The sequence below is a fragment of the Gopherus flavomarginatus genome, chromosome 4, assembly GCF_025201925.1.
Source record: "Gopherus flavomarginatus isolate rGopFla2 chromosome 4, rGopFla2.mat.asm, whole genome shotgun sequence".
Classification (NCBI taxonomy): Eukaryota; Metazoa; Chordata; order Testudines; family Testudinidae; genus Gopherus; species Gopherus flavomarginatus.
In genome coordinates this window covers 206,401,298-206,423,534 of record NC_066620.1, presented here as the reverse complement: position 1 = coordinate 206,423,534, position 22,237 = coordinate 206,401,298, and the positions used below count along the sequence as shown (strand labels likewise).

General features: G+C 45.5%; 1 protein-coding gene across 5 annotated transcripts in view; it reads left to right on the top strand.

The window, feature by feature from the left end:
* The window catches only part of PKHD1 (PKHD1 ciliary IPT domain containing fibrocystin/polyductin), a 382,755-nt gene that overhangs the window by 96,734 nt on the left and 263,784 nt on the right, over positions 1 to 22,237 (top strand). For all 5 annotated transcript variants that reach the window (XM_050948683.1, XM_050948684.1, XM_050948682.1 and 2 more), the window contains exon 35: positions 3,965 to 4,115. In XM_050948683.1, the coding sequence (XP_050804640.1) occupies positions 3,965 to 4,115 (151 nt within the window). The remainder of the gene's footprint in view (positions 1 to 3,964; positions 4,116 to 22,237) is intronic.

Genomic DNA, 22,237 nt, shown 5'->3' with positions numbered 1-22,237 from the left:
CCATCCCTACTTTAGTAGGTTTGCCCACACAAGGCACTGGAGAATCAGGTCTATAGTCAGGGCTTCAGTGTTTGGCTCATAGAATCCAGAAAGGGAGAAAAAGTCTTTGAGGTCATCCCGTCTCTCTCCCTGCCAACTCATATAGTTCTTTTATGGCATGCTTTGTCTAGTCTAGTTATAAATGTCCCAAAAGGTGAGGCTACCATCATTTCCCTCTCCATCGACCCAGCAGTGTCTATGTCACCGCTTACGTCAGCTTAACTGCATCGCACAGGGTGTGAATTGTCTCACAGCCTGGAGTAATTTAGTTAAGCCAACCTAACTTTGTAGTAAAAAGAACAAGGAGTACTTGTGGCACCTTAGAGACCAACACATTTATTTGAACATAAGTTTTCATGGGCTAAAGCCCACTTCATCAGATGCATTCAGTGGAAAATACAGTAGGAATGCTGCTAGTTCACATCCCCGTTTACTATGCTAAATAATTCCTCTCTCCATTTGGTACTTATGTAACACCAACAGACCCCAGTTGTCAGCGGATGGGATCAAACCTGGGTTCTCAGGAGCTAAATGCATGAGCCTCTACTTCATGAGCTAAGAGCTAGCTGGCTGTTAGTTACAGCTATTCTCGTAGCTGAAGTTGCATATCTTAGGTCGATTCTTGCCCCCGCCGCCCAGTGTAGACCAGGCCTAAGTGGTCTGAGTGCCACTTTTTCAGATGGGACAGAAAATCACACCCAGGAGATGTGTGGGTTACACTTACACTCTTCCAGTATTATAGATTTGTTGTTAGAGCTGGTCACGTGTTTCCTGACAAAACTTGGCTTGTTGGAAAATGCTAATTTGTGGAACCCGAAATAATGTGTGGCAAAGGGTCAGTTATGAAGAATCTCCCAATTCCAAAATTGTAGTTTGTTGAAATGACCCTTTTCAACATTTTCAAAACAAAAAAGTTTAATTTTCCTGTTCAAAATGACTTTGTGTCTAACCTTTAGTTAATTTATACTTTCAAAAAGGTAATAACTAAAAAAGGTCACAATCTGAAAGAAAAGCTTCTGAAATTAATGAACCAAAACATTTTGATTGACCTGATCTGTTTTTTTTTTCTGATTATCTGTTTGTGGAAGTGTTCAATATTTTGGCTTTTTATCCAGATTCAGGATGAGAAAAATATTCAAAATTGTGAAAATTTCTGTGGGACTTGACAGCCATTCCCTATCCAGCTCTAACTGTTGTCTTCCTCTTGTGATCGTGTCTTTTCAAACCCCAGTTTCACACTGGCTTCAATGAAATTACTCCTGACTTCCACTAGTGTAACCATGAGGACTGTCAGACCCATATGTGTTTAATTCTTAGCCCTCGTCCAGACTACCCCGCTGTATCGGCGGGTTAAAATCGATTGCTCGGGGATCGATATATCGCGTCTAATCTAGACGCGATATATCGATCCCCGAGCGCGCTTATATCGATTCCGGAACTCCATCAACCCGAACGGAGTTCCGGAATCGACACAGAGAGCCGCGGACATCGATCCCGCGCCGTCTGGATGGGTGAATACTCCGATCTTAGATATTCGACTTCAGCTACGTTATTCACGTAGCTGAAGTTGCGTATCTAAGATCGATTTCCCCCCCTAGTCTGGACGACCCCTCTGTGCCAAATCCAGCTTTCATTGAACAGAATGCAAGTTTGGCAATTGATGTCAGTGGGACCAGCATGTGACCCTTAACCTTCAGTTTGTCCCTCAGCTCTGATTATTTTTGTTGCACTTCAAGCCCGCCACTTCGTTAATCAGTGTCCAGCAGTGAGGTGCCCAGAAATGAAGTAACTGTTACCTTTGTGGTTAACCCAGGACCATACAGAGTGTGTCCATTACCTATATATTAATTCCCAACGTAAAATCAGATTAAACTCCCATTCCTGTCTCTTGCGAGAGCCCCATTGAACTCCATGCAAGCTGGATCCAGCCTGTAGTTTGTTTATAGCATTGGATATAGCCATCTCCCCAATACAAATGTTTGCTCTTTAAAGGATACATTTTTTCCTTGCAGCACAAAATATGATGCAGCCCACTGAATTATTGTACAGGATAAGAATAGTTCTCAAAGTGTTGCTATCATGAAGCTAATGCTGTTCCTTAAGGCTGACTTTCTGTTATTGATGTGGTGGAGGGAATGATTTATTTACATAAACAAATACAAAATCATTGTTAAAATAGCTCCGATACCTGCAACGGTTTTTGTTAATGCAACTCTGACTTTAATATACCACCTATTGTGCTAAAAAATGGCAATAAAACAGACATCCCCCAAACCCACTGCCATGGCTGCTGTCTCCTTGAACAATGGCATGGTTTGAAAACTGCAGGTTCATCAATTGGTTGGGATCCTGGTACTCCCAAGCAAGTTAAGGGCCAGATTTTCAGATGGGTTGATTTGACTTGGAGTAAGCAACTAGCCCGCTTTCGCCCTTTTGTCAGTCTGGCCTGAGGTGCACTATAGAACAATATTGTAGCTTATCTCTTTTCAGCCCCCCACCCCTATCATGTAAGTTACATCAGCTTAAACCCTTACCTGTTATTTCTGAATTTGATCTGAAAAAAGAGTTTGATTGTCTCCATCCAGATTCCCAGTGACTAGATACCTGCATCATGAAAACCACTGCCAAATAGATTGAATTGACTTAGAAGGCTTGATTCACCATTGCCTTGTACCTTGTGTCACCATTTATACCTGTGTACGATGGGTGTATATGACGACCAATTCAGAGTGGTAAGCATTTTTGAGCTGGTGTAAATGACTGCACAAGATGAACGGCGGTGGAGAATCAGGCCCAGAGACTGAGTTGTCTTCTCTATAATAGGTACGCTAACTGAGATAAACTGCCTTTGGGTTGAGGTTGGGTAGCACTGCTGCTCGCTGTGCTGGGATGGGTTTGTGGAAAAACTGGGGACTTCATTTTTCTGAAATCAGATCTAAATTCACACACAAATCCACAAACAAATTCATTGAATATTGGGGGCAGGAAAGGAGGGGAGTTGGGGAAAGGAATGCAAATTGCAGCCAGACATGAAAATGAGATGTCTACTTCCTGGGTCTGATCCAAAGCTCAGCTAGGTGAACTGGGAGACTTTCCATTGCATTCAAGGGACTTTGGACCAGACCTTCACAGCTCCCCATAGTAGAATGCTACCAAAGTGAGCAGCTGTCAGCAGTAAGACCCAGTAAGAACCCACTTTACCTATTACCTTTGCTGCTCCTTCTTCTTTCTGTGTGACAGAAGCCTTTGGAGCAAGTGTCTTCGTATAACTGGCACATATATCGAATCTGCTTAGTCTAGGCTGTTAAGTAAGTTTAATTAATTTACTAAGTTAATGTTCCAGTGCTAGCAACAAAGCATCATTGCAATCAGCTGGGGAGCAGGAATTGGAACCCTAAATGAGCTCATTTTTTCACAGTTGGAATTAGGGACCAGTTAGCCAGTTGTGTGGTTTTCCAATTTCTCCGCTTGCCCTAAGGGAGTAGCAAGTTATTCATTCCCCATTGCTAAGTATGAATAAGATAGGGAAAGGGGGGTGAGGGGATCCAGACAAACCCTGCTCGGGGTATGCTTCCATCTTTGACTCTCACAGTGGCAATTCCTTAGTCCTTCTCTGCACTTACCTCCTTCCCTTGGTCCTGGAAGAGCATTTGCTAGCATTTATAACTGTTTTGTGAAGCTGAAAGGCATCACGGAGAGATATTTACTGCATGCGTTGTCATCAGGAGGGTTTGCAGATAAAGGGTGGGGGGGGAACAAATAAACAATAAAAGAATGGAAACAAAATTACAGAAATTTGCAAAGTTTGACAAATGGTGGGCAGGAGTTGCCACAAGCTAATGGCTTGCAATGATTAATAAGAGTAAAAATAATTGCATTTCATTAAGATTGATGACACCCTATTTAACCTCCCTTCTCGTTTCAGCCCTAAAGTGGAAAGAGATGAAGTTCTCATCTATAATAGCTCCTGTAACATTACCATGGAAACTGAGGCAGAGATGGAGTGTGAGGGAGCTAATCAGCCAATTACCGCCAAGATTACTGAGATACGGAAAAACTGGGGCCAGAACACTCAGGTATAATCAAATCTTTTTTACAGACTGATTCAAACAGCTTAAAATTAAATTTGTAATATTGTGTACATTTAAAGGGAAAAAAAACAATTTAGGCTGAGCAGTGGCAATATATAATATTAAATGCTCTCCAACTTTGAATAGTAGTTCTAATGCACAGTAGATGAATTAATGGTTAACTATGGTTAATCACATATTGATCAAATATAAATGAGGGCTGCCTTGTTTCCTTTAACTTCCTTTATAGCTTATGTCTTTTTTTTCTTTTTAGACTCTCCTTTCTATGTACAAATGCCAGCTCTGTTCGTAATGTAGTTTTCCCCTTATCTACATCCCTTTGTCAAAGATCCCAGCTCAGGAGACTAGGAGTTCTAAGTTGCCTTTGGAGCCTGAACACTAAGCAGTGGTTCGGCCCAAATAATCTCTTTTGATGCATTTGTTTGTACCTGTTTGCTCTTTGAAAGATGGGTGAGTGTGTATGAGAGAGACAGAGCGTCATAATCAGGGAACAAAATTTATCCCTTCCGCCCCTTTTAAAAACTGCCTCAATTTTAATTGCAATCCTGAGAGCCATTTTCTTGCTCTCCCTTCAAAATCTCAAGGGTGTGAAGTGGCAGAGAACACTATAGATGAAACAAATTCATCATAGCTGCTGAAGTGCAGGTGGTATGGAGAGTTTGGTAAATGTAAAATATCTCCTCTCCCCTACACTCACCCTAAATGTGATTTGCTCAGAATCTCCCAAACAGACTGCATGGGAGTGTCAGGCTGTGTTCAAAGCTGCTGTTCTCATGATGGTGGAAATGGCTTAGTTATGTAAGCATGTTTGCAAAACACTGGTCTGATTTACTTTCCATTTGTGCTGGTGTAATACAGGAGTATCTCTTTTGGAGTCAGTTGAGTTATAGCTGTGTAAAAACTGGTGTGAGTGAGATGAGGCAGACCCCTCAATCCATTCAGCAGCATCAGCTGTGCCTTTTATGCTTGATAAATCCTCAGAGAAACAGAGTATCAGGTAATCTACTAAGCATGGATGAGACCTAGAAAACAGAGGTCCTGTTTGCTCTGTCCTGATATTAAAGATTTTGTGGTAACTTTTAACTCTGCTGTCCTTGGCTGAAATTTCCATCTCCTTATTGTTATGCATTGTGCCATCTAGCTGATGCCCTCCACCCCAGAAGGAACTGCACTGCTGTGGCCTAATGATTCCTGTATGTATATAGAACCAAATTCTGAAGTCCTTATTGGGTCAAAATTCTCTGAATTTGGCCTGTTGTTTGTAATGCTCTTTTGGATGAAGAGTGCTAGGGTTATTACTACGCTGAATCTCTTAAAGTGATATCGTTACTCTCCACTCCCTTAAAACATGTTAATTTTGTTAAAAGAAAGTGTTAAAAGTTCTTTTTGTGGATACAGACTAACACAGCTGCTACTCTGAAACCTTTAATTTTGTTATTGCTCATTGTTTTAAGACTCAGTCTAGGCCTAGATGTTGGCCCCTAGAAGGCTACATAAGACCTTTTCTTCCCCCCTGTCGATGTTGTCCACTTTCATGCTGGTAACCACATTTCCCTGGGCTTCTAGCCCTTTGCAGGGGCCAGGATGATTCCCCCTTTTTGTTGCTTTGTTTACTTTCTCATCTGTTAATCAGCCTGACTAAACATAATACCAGTAGTTTGCACAGCTAAGGGAAAATGTTTCAGGTCAGCACTGCTGTGGGGCCAGCAGGGTGACCTCTTCGGACCAATCTTTGGCAACTACTCTTTTTATTTGTTTTTTTTTCTTCTCCTAAATAAAATGCAGAACTTATTCCCAAATGTATCATAAAGCACAGGCTATGGTGTATATGAGCTACTGGGTGCTACTGGATGGCATCAGGCCTGCTCCATGACACACACAACTGTGTGTGATAGACTCTGTAGTCCCAGCACTGAAAACATTGTTCTTTAACTCGAGTGCTTGAGGCCTGCGCTTTGGGAGCAAGAGGAGGATCCAAGTTCTGTCCCCGCTAGTGGCTGTGCTGTGCAGCATAGTGAAAATCATGAAGCCCTGCGTGGCTTGAACAAACCGCGAGGAGAGATGTGCAGAAACAGGGAGTCTTGGGTTTGGGGTCTGCTTAATGAATCCAGAGGTGTTTTGGAAGTAGGCTTCATTTTATCCCTCTCCCCCAAATTGGTGGGGTGATGGGGGTGGGGGAGTTCAGATAAATGGTTTTAATTTTGGTCCCTTTCTAGTTGACAGCATCTTGTTAAGATTTATGACCCACTGCAGCTTATGCATGCTTCATGATAGAGGTTTAAATCATGTCATGTGAACTGGCCTTGCCTTTCCACTGGAAATAATGGTCCCCAGCTTCAATACCAGACAGTAAAATGCATTAACAGCACCCTGTGTATTTGGATAATGGCACTATTAACAAGCAGCACAACATACCACAGCAGTAACAGGACTTTGCCTCTTTATAGTAAGACCTTACACTTCCATTACACCTTTCAATTGAGGATCTCAAATCACTTTGCAGAGGTTGGGGCTGATCCTCATCTGCTGGAAATCTGTGTAGCTCCACAGACTTCATGGTCTGCTGAGATACTCCAGCTGAATATCTGGACCGTTATAACAATTATCTTATTTATATTATGGGAAAACCTAGATGCCTCAGTTGTGAACAGGGTCCCATTCTGCTGGGTGCTTGGCAGACACATAGTAGGAGACAGTCGCTGCTCCAAAGAACTTAGAATTTAATATGAGGCAAGATGGAACAAATAAATGTGACAAACAATGGCAGGGATGAGGGCAATAAAAATAGGGTCATGGGGTTGCCGGTTAGCTGTTAAACAATTTGGTAGTTCATGATGGCTCCAAATATTTCCTTAGTGAGGAAAGATGGTCCAGTGGTTAGGGCACAAGCTTGAGTTTTGGATTCAAGTCCCTGCTCTGCCACAGACTTCCTGTGCCTTCGGTAAGTTGCTTAGCTTTTCTGTGCCTCAGTTTCCCATCTTTAAAATGGGGATAATAGCATTGCCCAGCACCCTACCTTACAGGGACATTGTGAGGCAAACTACATTTGGGGAGAGAGAGAGCTCAGTGGTTTGAGCATTGGCCTGCTAAACCCAGGGTGGTGAGTTCAATCCTTGAGGGGACTAGCTGGGGATTTGGTCCTGCTTTAAGCAGAGGGTTGGAGTAGATGATCTCCTAAGGTCCCTTCCAACCCTATGAATCTATGATACATTAGACTGTGACATGATGGGGGCAATATAAGTGCCCAAGAGATTTGAACAATTATTGATAAATTAAATCAGCTGATTCCAAATGAAGGTGGGAGAAAAATGTCAGATATCCTTCCTGGAAAAATCTTCAGCATTTTCCTACCAGTCTGTTCTACTGATGTGTAAGCAAAACTGTTGTTGTTTGGCTGACTCCATGTAGGCATCACAGCAGGGACAGCCTTGAAGAGGGATTTGATGGAGTTCTTACTGATCAGCTCAAAAAGGGCATTCCAAGTGTAATGGGGCTAGGGGCAGGAGTATTTTAAATGGGACTCTAATCCACCCTAATTTATCTTGGTGGAATGAGAAGCAACCTGTATCTCCCTGCTCCCAGCATTGCCCAGAGGAACAGGCTAGGTTTAGTTCCCTGCCTGTAGGATGGTTGGGATAGTAGTAACTCCAAGGGACTTTATTCCCTGATTTACCCAGTGAAACGATACCTGCAGGTCCCTGCCTGCTGGGTCTCCAGAATACTCTGGGGTTGGGTTTAAGGCTGCAACCAAATTATCCTCCCTCTTGAGGGACCTCACAGCTGCTCGTGAAACCCCAGACTGAGCCTGAACAATGGAAACTATGATGAAAAAGCTTCCAAATCACTTTGCTCTCTCTTCATAGTACCTCCTCCCCAGTCACTACTCTTACCCATGTCAGATCCGTCTGTGAGGCAGAGCACACCCACCTGCTACAGACTCTCAATAAGTAACATATCCCTAACTGAAGTAGTAGCTTTATCTTGAATTCAAGTGTTAAAAAAGGGGCACACGCAAAACATCAAATCAAAGAAAACAGATTTATCTTTCTCAGGAACAACCTAAAAATGGGAGAAAAGTTAGCAGGTTTCAGAATATACTAAGCAGTTGAAAGCTGGTAAAATATACTGAAGCAATCCTTACACTACTTCCCACACCCAGTTGAACAGGCATGTTAAAGTATTTACTCTAGATGAGTACACACATACAAAAAACACTTTTAACAGTAATAGTCTCTGTTGTGGGGTAGTGAAACTTGGCTCTTTGGTTTGATGGCTCCCAAAGGGTATGTGATGGGAATAATGCTCTGCCCACCTGGTTATGGCCTCATTCAGATTCCCACACAAATGATCACAGCAATGTCTTGAGCCCCCCTTTCCTCCTTTTGTGCAACCCCCAAGTCTTCCCCTACAACAGAGGCCCTGGTTTGAAAGGTCACTAGATGCTGCTCCCCAGTACGCTTGAGTGAATGAAAGAGACCCACCTCCAAAGCAGGTGAATGTACCAGCTGAGTTCTTACCAGGGAAGCGGTAGTCAAGGGTAGCCTGAAAAGGAAAACCCATCGACCTCAGAGCTCTGCACTCGTCTGCCTGCTGTGAGGCAGGGCCACCATCATCTGGGCTGTGCATTGCTCACACAAGGCTTTGCCCCAGGACTGAACCAGAAAATCTTCCGTACAACCAGCTGTAGTTACCCTCACAGTATTTGCCGCCTTGTCCCTGGCTCAAGGGCTGCCAGAACTCCCCAGACTAATGCTGTTCATGGTCCCCTGTGCATCCGGTCTCAGGGCTGTGTGGTGAGGGGTTACTGGGCTCCCATAGCTCATGCCCTCCTGCCTGCTTCATTCACTCTCCTTTGCTGGCTTTCTGTGACTTTCTCTCGTTCCCTTATCACGTGTCTCTGACCTCCCTGCCCACTCCCTACAGCTTCCCATCTCTGGTGCTGTTGTTCACTCACCTCTGTAGGGCCCTGCCCTGCTGGGCCTGTCACTTGTTTAGTGCATAGGATTGCCAGGCATCTGGTTTCCGACCAGAACACCTGGTTGAAAAGAGGCCCTGGTGGCTCCAGTCAGCACTGCTGACCAGATCCTTAAAAGTCCAGTCGGCAGTGCAGTGGGGCTAAAGCAGGCTCCCTGCCTGCCCTGGCTCAGTGCTGCTCCCAGAAGGGGGCAGCATGTCTGGCTCCTAGGTGCAGGGCCGGTCAGTGAAGCTCCATGTGCTGCCCCCACCCTGAGCGCCAGCTCTGCAGCTCCCATTGGCCATGAACTCCAGGGGTGGCACCTACAGGTGTGGGCAGCATGCACCACGCAGAGCTACCTCGCCATGCCTTTGCCTAGGGGCCGGACATGCCAGCTGATTCTGGGAGCAGCACTGAGCCAGGGCAGGCAGGGATCCTGCCTTAGCCCTCTTGCTCTGCCAACTGGGAGCCACCTGAGGTAAGCACTGCCCGGCTAGAGCCCGCACCCTGACCCCCGGCACAGGTCGGAACCCCGTCCTGCACCCTAACTCCCTCTCAGACCCCACACTCGCACCCCAACACCCTGACCCAGCCCAGAGTCCCCTCCTGCACCTGAAACCCCTCATTCCTGTCCCCACCATAGAGCACGCACACCCAGCCAGAGCCCTCACTCCTTCTCATACTCCAACCTCATTCCCCATCCCTGAGCCTTCTCTCACACTCCAAGCCCCTTGGCCCCAGCCCAGAGTCCCCTGATGCACCCCAAACTCCTCATCCCTGTCCCCACCCTAGAGTGCACACACCCAGCCAAAGCCCTCACTCCCTTTCACACTCCAACCCCCTGTCCCAGCTCTAAGCCTTCTCTCACACTCCAAACCTCTTGACCCCAGCCCGGAGCCCCCTCCTGCAGTCCAAACCCCTCATCCCCATCCCCACTCCAAAGCCTGCACCCACAGCTGGAGCCCTCACCCTCTCATGCACCCCGACCTCCTGCCCCAGCCTGAAGCGCCCTCTGGCACCCTGAGCCCCTCATTTCTGGCCCCATCCCAGAGCACACCCCCACCAGCTGGAGCCCTCACCCCCTCATGCACCCCGACCTCCTGCCCCAGCCTGAAGCCCCCTCTGGCACCCTGAACCCCTCATTTCTGGCCCCATCCCAGAGCACACCCCCACCAGCTGGAGCCCTCACCCCCTCCTGCACCCCGACCTCCTGCCCCACCCCAGTGAAAGTGAGTGACGGTGGAGGAGAGTGAGAGATGGAGGGAGTGGGGCGGAGGGAGTGGGGCCTCTGAGAAGGGGTGGGGCAGGATTAGGGCTTCAGGGTAGGGGCATAGAAGGGGCAGGGCAAAGGTGTTCGGTTTTGTGCAATTAGAAAGTTGGCAACCCTATTAGTGCGGGTCCCTGATCTCTGCGCCGACCCTTGCTCCACATCTTGGCTCTTGTGCTGCTCCTCCCCTGTGGGCATCCAGCTACAGCAACTCACTTCACCTGGGGTTGCTCTTGCTGTCTCCTCCTCCCACAGCACATGCAAAGGCTGGGACCTGAGCTGAGGCTCCCAGATTGGCCTGGCTGCCAGGTAAATCAGACTGACTTGAGGGACTAGCTACTTCCCATTGGCCCTGATCTGGAGCTGTCTGATTGGCTGGAAGCTCTGTCAGTCCCAGGATCCTAAATTCCTTCTTCAAACAAAATTCCCACTGAAGACTGTGAGGTGGATCATCATCTTATGTAAATTATCATAGCTCTGTTGACTTCAGTGGAACTGGGACAATTTACTCCAGCTGATAACTTGCCCCTTCAGGATTAATCCCTAACCTATTGTTTTTCAATCAGTCTTTGATTTAGCTGCATATTTCTAATGTCCCAAAGAGGTTTAGAGGTGGAGACTTTACCCCATTGGTTGTGACGTTCTGATCCAGATGACAGTGCCCTCAAATGTCATGGTGTTGGTTTGACCCTTTATAGAAATTGGGACCACTCACTAAGCTCAGGTCTGTGTTTGAATGTCCCTGAGGATGGGGCCAGAGATTTTGGAAAATGAGGATTTTATTTCAGACTCCCATCTTCTTATTTGTATTGTGTTTGAAATACATGCCGCCATATGATTTAATTAGGTCATGCATGCAAAGTAACAAGCCTCTGCCCCAGCATTCTATTAACATTTGTAAATTGCTCAGTTATTAACTGGGGAAAGAGCTGTGGAATTTTTTTTTATATCTGTATATAATGCAATTTAGCCTACTTAAAATAATAATAAAAAGCTCTGATTGTCTATCCCACAGGACTTAATTAGCTCACAGTTTCATGATACACTGAGTAATGGCAAGATACAAATAAAAAAAAAAGTTCTAATGCTCAGTCACTACCTGTCCACTTTACCTCTGGTGCATAATGAGTTGTCAGCCACCGTGACACTGATGAGATGTGTAAAACATGCTGATAACACAAGGAGAGGATGCTCATGGGAAGGTTTGACCAGACTTAGGTGTCTCTGAACTATTATGCTTAGTGAGCCTTCAGATTATTATTCCAGATCACTGGACCAGACCTAATCATCATGCAAGCATGCTGTTTGAGCAATGTTTTCCTTGTACTCACTCCCCTCCTCCTCTGGCCCAGATGGGTGGTATAATGTGTATCGCTGGGCACATGCCACATATATTAAGTCAATCGTTGGAAAACCTAACTGGTATGGTAGTGAATTTGTTACAACCCAGCCCTTGAGGGGATCCCATTAAGGAATAGAAGGGTAATAAAAGTAACATGCTAGATAAAAATGCTATACAGGATTACAGCTATGCCTGTGTAAGCTGTGCTTCCTTTAATTTGTTTTTAAAGATGAGAATACAGGAAGGATGTGAGGTTTAAGTAGTGGCTTAGAAAGCTGAAGATCTGTGATTTCTTAGCCCAAAGATTAATACTGTGGATGTGTCTGCACAGGTTGGGTGCCTACATTAGTCACTTAAGATGAGGTAAAGGAAAGACTGTGGCTGAGATTTCCGTACCTACTTAGGAGACCTGGCTACTCAACTTCCATTAATTTCAATGGGAATTGGGTCTCCTAATCCTTTAGAAAGCTCTGCAAATCTTAACTATGGTCTTTGCTTTTGATTTACGCTTACCTTACCTGCCATCCTCCCTCTCCATGTACTGGCCTGGACACAGTATAAGGCAACCTACTATAACTACCTTTTATTCATTTCATTAATTCTCCTGCTAGTGGAGCATAGAGTGCACGTTTCGGGTCATCCACTTCCAGGGAGCCTGGTCTCTTGCCAATGTTGTGGCCTGCTCTATCTTGTGGGTAAGATGGAAAGCCATGACATCCCTCCTGTGTGGGAAGCTGGCTCTGAGGTCTTCTCCATCCCCTTTTGTTAGCTCAAACGCATAAAGTTGGCAGGCTGACATGGACTCTGGCATATGAAGCAGATGGCCAAGCTGCCTGAGTTGGCATTCAGTCACTTGGGAAGACATTGGAGGCTGGTTGGTCTGATTAAAATATTATGTAATATTATTAAATATAAATATGATTTATAATATAGCTACCTGCTTCCCCTATAACAATGACCAGGAAGGGAAGTGCAAATTTATATATAGCTATAAAATTGGATCTATTTGATAGTCTCCCTTTCCTCTCACCCTCTTTTTCACTTCTCTTAGGTGGGCTTCAGGATAATGGAAAGATAGTCTTTGTCTTACATCCCACAACTCCACCCGCTCCTGTACCAAGCATAGCTTAGCCAGACCAGAGGAGCTGGCTCTTAGTGCAGTATTTAAGTATAGGAGCAATAAGAAGAGCCCCAGTTACATTAGTTAAATTTAAAAATGTATAAGGGATGTTAACACTCATGCTTTAGGGTATGAGCAGACTACTAACTGCTTGTGATTAGGAAGCAACTTTCCACTCTGGGCAGCTCCACAATTGTCTATAATAAGGTAGCTTGCATCTTCCTGCGAAGCATCTGGTATTGGTCACCCTTGGAGAAAGTATCCTGGACTAGAGGGATCATTGGTTTGACCCAGCATGGCTTTGTCTATTTAAACCATCATGGGACCAGTCTGTGGGTCCAGTCACACAAGATGCTGTGAGATCTTCCAGAGAGGTTCTGGGTACCTTTGACTTCTGGTGAATTCACTGGGAACTGAGTGCACTCAGTGTCTTGCAGGACAAGGCTCTGCCTGAGGAACTGCTTCCGATGGTACCACTCAGATTGGGCCTGCTGACCATCCCTGCATACTGTACAGACTAGAAAGAATGGGAGGAGGTAGGTTCTTCTCCATGAGGGCCTACAGCTCTGGAATACTCTTCCTTCCCATTCAGCAGAGCAAATCCATGATATTCCTCCAGGCAAGACCTTGTTAGGGCTGCTCATTATTATCTGGAGGGCAAGAGGGTGTCCACCTATTGCATGTTAAGGATGAGATAGTGGCATTTTGTCACACCTGCTCATACACTGTTCATCCATTTGTGGTCAGTTGTGTTTCCAATTCTGTGAGTGCCTAAGTCCTTGTGAGGTACTGGAGCCTAATAGTTGAATTTTATCATTATTAATGGCCAGGAATGCTCAGCATTTCCTCCTTGCCAGCAAAGCTTCTCACAGCTGCACTATCCTCTTAGGCTTCTCCCATGCCCTTTCTCTTCCACCAAGCCCTCTTGCTTCCTCACTCCCTTTCCATCCTCATCTCATTCCTTCACGCTGCCCCGTTTGCCTGAAAATCCTAACCCTGGAATGAAGGGCTACCACTCTTAGTTTCGCTCCTCAAAACTCTCCTTTGCCATGATGCCTAAAAAAGACATGATGGTGATTAGGCAGGCAGTGCCTATCATTCTGACCAGCACTGTCTCATTGTTTCCTTGTACTCCTCCATCTACCTGTCTGCATTCATTTGTCATCTCTTTTCTTGTATTTAGACTGTAAGCTCTTTCGGGGAGGGCTCATCCTTTTTTTCTTGTTTGTGTGTGTACAGTGCCTAGCACAATGGGGCTCTGAGGTGCTCCTTCAATACAAATAATAATAATTTTCCTGGCATGCCCCCAGTGTCAACCCACCTGTTGCTATACCTCTAAATACAGCAGTCTATGATGAGAATCCAGGAGAATTTGTGGCTCCCTTGTCTTGTCTTTCTAAGACCAGATCTATCCTGTACACTTATGTTAGTATAAGTATGCCAATCAAGGATGTAAAAAATCCACCCCCCTGAGCAATGTAGTTATACCGACCTTAAGCCCCCTTAGAGATAGCACTATGTAGATAGGAGAGCTTCTCCCACCGACAAAGCTACTGCCTCTCACGGAGACTAAGAGACTAAGTGACTTGCGTAAAGTCACACATGAAGGCTGTGGCAGAGCAAAGATGTGAATGCAAGTCTCAGAAGTCCTAGGCTTGTGCCCCAACCACTCGACAAACCTTCGTCTCCCAGCAAGGTCCAGCTCTTGTAAGGTAATGGAGACCTATTGAAGACACTGTACAGGGACTGGGGGCTGCTCTGTCAACAGCTGTCAGGGGAGAGGTGAGAAGCTAGTCAGGAGCCTGAGTTCTATTTGAGGCTCTCCCACTGGCTCCCTGTATGACCTTGGCCAAGTCACCTGAAATCTGCATTTCACTTTTCCCACCTGTGAAATGGGGTTAATGACACGACTCCGCTTTTCAGCTCTACCCATGGAAAGAACTGTCTGCTGGGAAGTATTTAGCAACAACAGCAGCAGCAGCCTGGTTCTCAGGCAGTACCCAATGCTGCTGTGTGTAGCAAACATTAATGTGGGTTCAAAATCAACCCCTGCCAGTTTATATTGATATGAAAACAAACAAGCTCCTCAAACTCATAACAGATTAATAGTGTAGGTTTTCTCCCATTTCCCCTCAACCTCTTCCCACATCCCATTCCCTCTCCCTGCTCCTCCCCAACTTTCACTTCACACACAAAATAATCAATGAAACTGAGGAAGGATGATCTTGTGATTAACACACTGGCTTGAGACTTAGCAGTAGGGCTGGTTGAAATTTTTTTTTGATTAATTATTATTGTTGTTTTCAATAAGACATATTTTTCTAAACTTATTTTGTAAATCTCAGCCCCTCCCTTCCACCCAATATTATTCACTTCCTACATTCTGTAACCTGTTAACCTGGTACAGAGATGCCCTCTGAAAGGCCCACTAATCCCTAAAAGATTTGCAAGACACAAAAAAATAAAATAAAACCTAACAAAATAAAACCAAAAAAGCCAGTCTTGGGGAGTGCAGATGCTATCAGTGCTGACAGAGGTACCTTCTGCAAGGTTGTTAAGCTGTAAAGATCCAAGATGGCTGCTGTAGTAACCACAGGCAATGTGAAGAGATAAATGGTTGACCCTAGCCCGTGTCAGGTTAGGATTGATGCCACTATCAGCCCTAGTGCCTTTGCAATGATTTTTTAAAAAATCTCTGATCGAGTGTGTTATCTAGTTAGTGGCATAAGGGCAATCGCCCAGAGGGAGTGGGAAGAGGAAGAGAGAAAAGAAAAAGAAAAAGGTCATTCCGGGAGGACAATCTTTGTCGGATTAAATGAGAAAAAAAGACTTTGCACAAAAAGGGGAGGTAAATAAATAATAAAAGTGGCTGCTAGGTATTTGGGAAAAGGAGAAGTGAAATTGCTTCTTTCTCTCTCTCTTTTATTTTTTTAAAGTGGGATGGGCCTTGGGCTGCAATGAGAAAATTTAGGAGATGTGCCAAAGATTTTTTTTTCTTTGCTTGAACTTTTTGCAGCCTGATGTACAGCCTTACCTCTTTCTTCTCTCCTTCAGGAGCAAAAGCCCAGGGCTCATTTGGGTCTTGCTCTCACAGCCCTTCACAAGCACAAATCCATCAGGGGGCCCGATCCTGCACCTGACTCTTCCTCGAGCCTCGTTGACTAATGAGGCCCCAAGCTGCTGCATGGAGGTCGACCGATGTGGAGTCAGTTACGGGTTGGGGTTCCTCCCACTAGCAACCCAAAGCCCATTGAACCTTCCCATTGATTGTAAAAGGGTGTTAGATCAAACTCCAGGTGAGCTCCGAATGCGACCCCTAGTCTTACAAACAAACCACTTCCCCTCCCTCAACCAGAAGCACGTAGATACAGAGTGGAAACTGCTGCTCTTTATTAAAAGGCTCTTCCTCCAGGGAATGGAAAGCAAAACTTTACCCTTCTTTGGGAAGAGAAAGCTGAATTAGGGTCACGTGAGTTCAGGAAACAGTCTGAAGGGCTGGGGGAGGGGGAGAGCGGGGAGAAACTACTCTCACTTTGCTCTGAGGCGGTTGCATGGAGCCTCACTGCTGCTGTCGGTCTTGCTATTTAATTGTGATAGAAATTCTGATTGCCTCGTTCGGCATTAAGGCAAAATGAAAAAAAAATCTCTGTCTGAATACTTGGCTTTGATTCTCAGTCCGTTAGCCTTGCGTGTTCATTTATTTATTGATGGCATTTATTTAATGCTTGTGTCAATTGCTGGAGTGCCAGGTGCTGGGTCTGGATCCTGGTTTGGCTGAAGTCAAAGGCAAAGCCCCTCTCTCCCTCCTGAATTCAGCACATCTTAGGATCTACACAGCATTTTGGGCCTAGCTACCTACCCAGGTTTGATTGTCAGACGCTGGTTTGTGGGACCAGGGGAGGCTCCAGGCACCAGCATGCCAAGCGCTTGCTTGGGGCAGCAAGCCACTGAGGGCGCTCTGCCGGTCGCCGAGGGCGGCAGGCAGGCTGCCTTCGGTGGCATGCCTGCAGAGGGTCCACTGGTGCCACGTGCTTGGGGTGGCAACATGCCTAGAGCCGCCCCTGTGTGGGGCTCATGCTAGTGCTCTAAAACTAGCTGTAGAGACAGTGCTTTGAAATCACGACGTAGGCTCTGAAGCCCACAACTCTCCCTAGGCTTCAGTGCCTGAGCTCTAACCTGAGTCACAGCTTCAAAGTCTGTTCTACACAGCTATTTCCAGAGTGCTAGCGGGAACACCACAAGCCTAAGTCAGTTGACCTAGGCTGGGAGGCTGGCACCAAAATGCTGTGTAGATATCCCCTTAGAGACCAGAATAGTCTGGGTTTGATTGTGTCCTATGATGGAACTTTGCTCAGCTCAGGAGAAGTGGACAGGCTGTTGGAGAGATGGTTCCAGCTCGCCCTCAGCTTGGTGTGAGCTAGAGCATCCTTCAGGTGGCTCTAAATGACATCATTGACATAGGATCCTACTCCATTGAAGGATTGTTGTGGCCCCCTCCATACTCCAAGCATGCCACCTACACTGGGAAGGGGTGGGGATGGAGGTGCAGGGTCAGGCTGTCATGAAGATGCATGGGCAGAGAGTCCCTTCTTCCAGGAGAATTCTCTGCTGAGCATTTTCAGCTGGATAATGACCCCATGATGCTCCTGTAGAGTGACATAAAGGGGTGATAACCCAGTTTGAAAATCTGGCTTTCTGTCAGCAGAAGAGGTACAGCTGCCCACTCCGCTCCGCCTGTTTTGTCACCCTTTAATCACCATTTTGTGTAGTATCCAAGTGCTGCATTTTCAAATTCAGGTGTTTTAAATTAGGTATCCAAAGCCATAGTAAGGTTCCAATGCTGCCAACACTCATGCAGATGCTTAATTTAGGCATATATGTAGCAAGGTCAGTGGAACTAATACAGTGCATAACGATTGGCAGATTTGGGGCTGACTCTTTGGGCATTCCCATTGAAGTCAATAGCATGTGTGTTGCTCTGCCCTTTTGCAAATCTGGCCACTTTTTTATGTGATCATGCATAGGCTCTGATCCTGCAATCACTTGTGCATGGCAGTAACCTGGCCCATTGACGCAATTACATTGAAATCACGGCACTGCTCCTTTTTTCACAAGCCCAGTTTCTTTCTTCTGTATCTTCCAATGCAAAGGAGAAATCCTTGTGAGGTTCAACAAAATTAGCTGGAGTTAAAGATAATGGGTGATTGAATCGCCACATGGTATCAGTTCATAAAATGTAAACTGGTAAATTGCTGTAGCAGGAGGAAAAGCCAGGTTGTTAAATGTCTGCACCGTAATTAACCTATTATAGTCTCTGTTTTCTCTTTAAAGACAGGGTTAATTTTATGTGATTGCCAATAAAACCTACCCTTTTTCCAATGCCTCCCTAATAGCCAGGTGATACTCTGACATAACAACTGCTTGTTGGAGGCTGTGCATGCTTTCTTTGTAAGCAGCCCTCTATGTGGAAGCCCATAGTTTCCAATCTGTCCTTCTAAACTGCTGCAAAGAAAAGGACTTCATTAAGGGAGCGTAAGGCTGCCTAATAATAATAATAATTAATAATAAAAAAGCAAATGGAATAGTGGCTAGAAGGAGCTGAGGGACTGAGTTCCTGGCAGACCCACTGAAGAAAAGCAGACAGCATAGGGCAGGGAAGCGACAGGTAAAGTGGTCGCTATAAACACTTTCCCTTGAAAGCTGTGGCTTTTCAATAAACAGGCTGTTAGCCGGTCTATGGCTTTAGCAAAATATTTCCAGTTGACTTCATGGGTGGTTCAGAGCTGGGAGCTGTTAGCTCATGCTCAGTTAAATTTCAAATGTCAGAGCTCATTAGTGGTGATTTTAGCCAAAGACAGTTTGCGAGGAGCTGTGCAAACTTAACTTCCTCAAATAAAATTGAGAGAAGACATCATTGTTGTGTTTCTATTTATTTATTGAGTCTGTCCCTCCCTCCTCCTTCCCCTGGCACTTTCTCTCTCTGGTTCTGGTAGAGGTCATTCTCAGCTTTCCCAACATTGGGTTTCTAGTTGATCTTCTCTGTTTTCTTTAATTGGCCTTGTCCTTTCATGCTCTCTCTGTGAATACTAGGTGATTTGCAGATGAATTCTTTGAATTCTTGAGGTTGCTTTTCATCTGAGCTCAGTGATACATGTGCACAGAGTATTATATGGCGATAAGGAAGCACATTATAGATTTACCGGACAAAGTGCTATGAAATATAGTGCAGAGGCTAGTCCTGTATTAGCCAAGGGGAGGGATCAGACGATATCCCATAATAGGTCTTTCCCTCTCTGGCTTAGCCATGTCTGTGATCCAGGGCTGGAGTCGTCATTGCTGCACGAGCCCTTTGTGCCGGCTGGACAGGTGCAAAAAGGCTATAAGGCAGGCATGAGGTTGCCTTGGAGAATATTCCTTGCAAAGGGGGCCACTGGGCTGACAGTTACATCCGTCAGCTGCCCCAGGAGTCCCTTCTCCAGCACGAAAGAGTCTGTGGTGAGGATTTGTCCAGAGGAGGGCGGGAGTGAATTGGGACCAAGAGGAGGCATTGGCAGTGCTGACCTGGCCCAAGCCATACTGCAGCCCGGTGACGGTCCCGAAGGACCATTAGAACAAGGACACAAGTTATGGGTAAGCAAAATGGTCCCTGCTTCTACACCTACTTTGCCAGCACGGCCTTTGCAGAATTGGTTGCCAGCAATACAGAGCTAGTTTCCATGCAGGGCGTTTGGAGAGTTGGGGGCTCCGTGGTTTATTCTCTTGAGTGAAAGAGCACGTCTGACTTTCCTTAAGAAGCAGCAAGTTTCTTTGCAGCTAATTAGGGCTAACGCTAGCTGGGGGTTGGGAATCATTTCTGCTTTTCATCAGAATGCCCCAACCCAGTGAGAGTTAGGACACATTGGCAGAGTTTTCTCTATGATGTGCTGTTTGCCTTAAACTGGAAAAATAGAGGGCCAGATATTCAAAGGTGTTTAGGTGTCTGAAGATGCAGATAGGTGCCTTATGGGATTTTCAGAAGCACCTGGGTGCCTAATTCCTACTGAAATCAAATCCTGATTTTGAAAATCCCACTGGACATCTACCTGCACCTATAGGCACCTAAACATTTTTGAAAGTCTGGCCCAGAGTGCACTGAGCAGGATCCTGGGGCAGAGAAAACTGGTTTCAATATCCTGACTAGTGATAAAGGCCTGGCAAGTGGTTGGCTGGCACCGTGACCTCATTGCCTCATTAACCTCTGTTGCTTACATGTATTATTTAAAACCTGCACCCCCACACCTATCAAGCCTCCTCATAGCTCATACATGCAGCCATGTGTTCCTACTCCTTTTGTTCTTGTCTTCTGATTAACCTCCTCCTCCGTGTTCTACACCCATCAGACACATTTTGGTCCCTGTTTAGGACCTAAGCCTACAAATATGCATGTGCTTAACCTTAAGCACATGCTTGGTCCCATTGACTGCAGTGAAGCTACTCAGGTGCTTACAGTTAATTATGCGTATACATTTTACAGGATTAGGTCCTCAGGCCTGACGTATGTTAGAAAATTTGTACCGGTTTAACTAAATTGATAATGTAATGAAATGCTTAATGCAGATATACTTAAACTAGTTTAACCTCTGCTTAGATCACTTTAGTTTGGTTTGATAATTTCCTGGTGCAAGTGATATTGATTTAAGAAAGGGTTAAATGGATTTTAGTGCAGCTGAAGAGGGAGAGGAAGGATGATGCAGTGGTTAGAGGTCTAGCCTAGGACTTGGGGACCTGAATTCAAGGCTCTGCTCTGACACAGACTTCCTGTGTGACCTTGGGTAAGTCACTTAGGGCTGAGTACATGGAAGAACAAAGTGTACAACAGGGGGGTGGTTTGTAGAGTGCTTTAGCAGCTCTGTGTAGACTCTGTTGGTGCATGTTTTTCATGTTAACTATCTGAAACATGTGACCATCCTCCAAATCTGTTTAAAGCACTTAAAAATCCAGCTTTAACAAAATGTGCTCTTGCAACTTCACCCCCACCCTCCCAGTAAACCAGTTTCATCCAAGGGCTGGTGCTGCTTCATTTTTGAAAGTTCCTTCTTCACCTTTTTACCTTTCTGGCAGATAAATGTTTTTGATGATGACAATAAAGATATTGCCAAGCATTTTTATTCTTTGCAACCCAGCTGGGCTGTGTGTTTGATCCGAACGCTCAGAGTTCCAGGCAGATTGCACTATCAGATGGAGCTGACTCTATTTCCTGCATTATTCTTCCTGGCTGTACAGTATTATGCAATTATGTTTGCATTTAAACCTGAGTATTTACCTGTAATGATGCTGAAGTTCAGTACATGATACATTACAGCAGTAGATAATGCATACAGATAGGCTAAGAAAGCATGTTGTTGACGTGCTAGGGCTAAACAGGACATTGCATTTGAAAGCGGACTCGGGAAGCTTGCAGATTAGGCACTTAGAATACATCAACACAGTGAGTGGTAGCAACTCTGAGCCAGGGACGACAGACATGGGGTCGAGCAACCATGCTAAAAATATTACGGCAGATGTTGCGGTCGAACTGGAGCTTGGGTTCTGAAGCCTAAGGAGGTGATGGGTTTCAGAGCCTGAGGTCCAGCCGAAGCAGCAATGTCTACAGTGTTATTGTTAGCACGGTAGCATGAGCCTGAGTCTGTCATCCCAGGCACTGAGACTGGCGGTCATGGCCTGTGTAGACAAACCCTTAAAGATCTTGCTTAACCAACATGACAGCCCTGGAGAGTGAGGTTCTCTATCTAACCACAGAACAGAGTCAGAAGAGAGTGGCAGAGCAAACTTCCCTCATGCTGCTCCTTAGTCTTGATCTTGAAGGATTAGCAGTAGAGCTGAGTGAAATGTTTCAGACAAAAGGTTTATTTACCCCTAAAAAGCAGCTTAGGGTTCTCTGAAAGCATTCACAAATTTGACATGAATACGCTAAGTAGTTTTGGACAAAAATAAATTAGGGGCTAGATTCTCTGAGGCTAGAACAAGAAGCAATGGGTTTAATTTGCAGCAAGGGCAGTTTTGGTTGGACATTAAGAAAAACTTCCTAACTGTCAGAGTGGTTAAGTACTGGAATAATTGCTTAGGGAAGTTGGGGAATCTCCATCATTGGGAATTTTTAAAAGCAGGTTGGACAAACACCTGTCAGAGATTGTCTAGATAATACTTAGTCCTGCCTGGAGTGCATAGGACTGGACTAGATGACCTCTCAAGGTCCCTGCCAGTTCTATAATTCACAAAGGGAGTTAGGTGCCATTCACAAAACACCTGGAGGAGGAGGCGTTTCTTCCCTCCCCCCAATAGTCCTGGGCTGTAGGAGACTGAAGCTTGAATCCCACCCTGGTGCAGGGGTTTGAACTAGGTCTCCTTGCTCCCAGGTGAGTGTCCCAATCATCAGCCCTCAAAG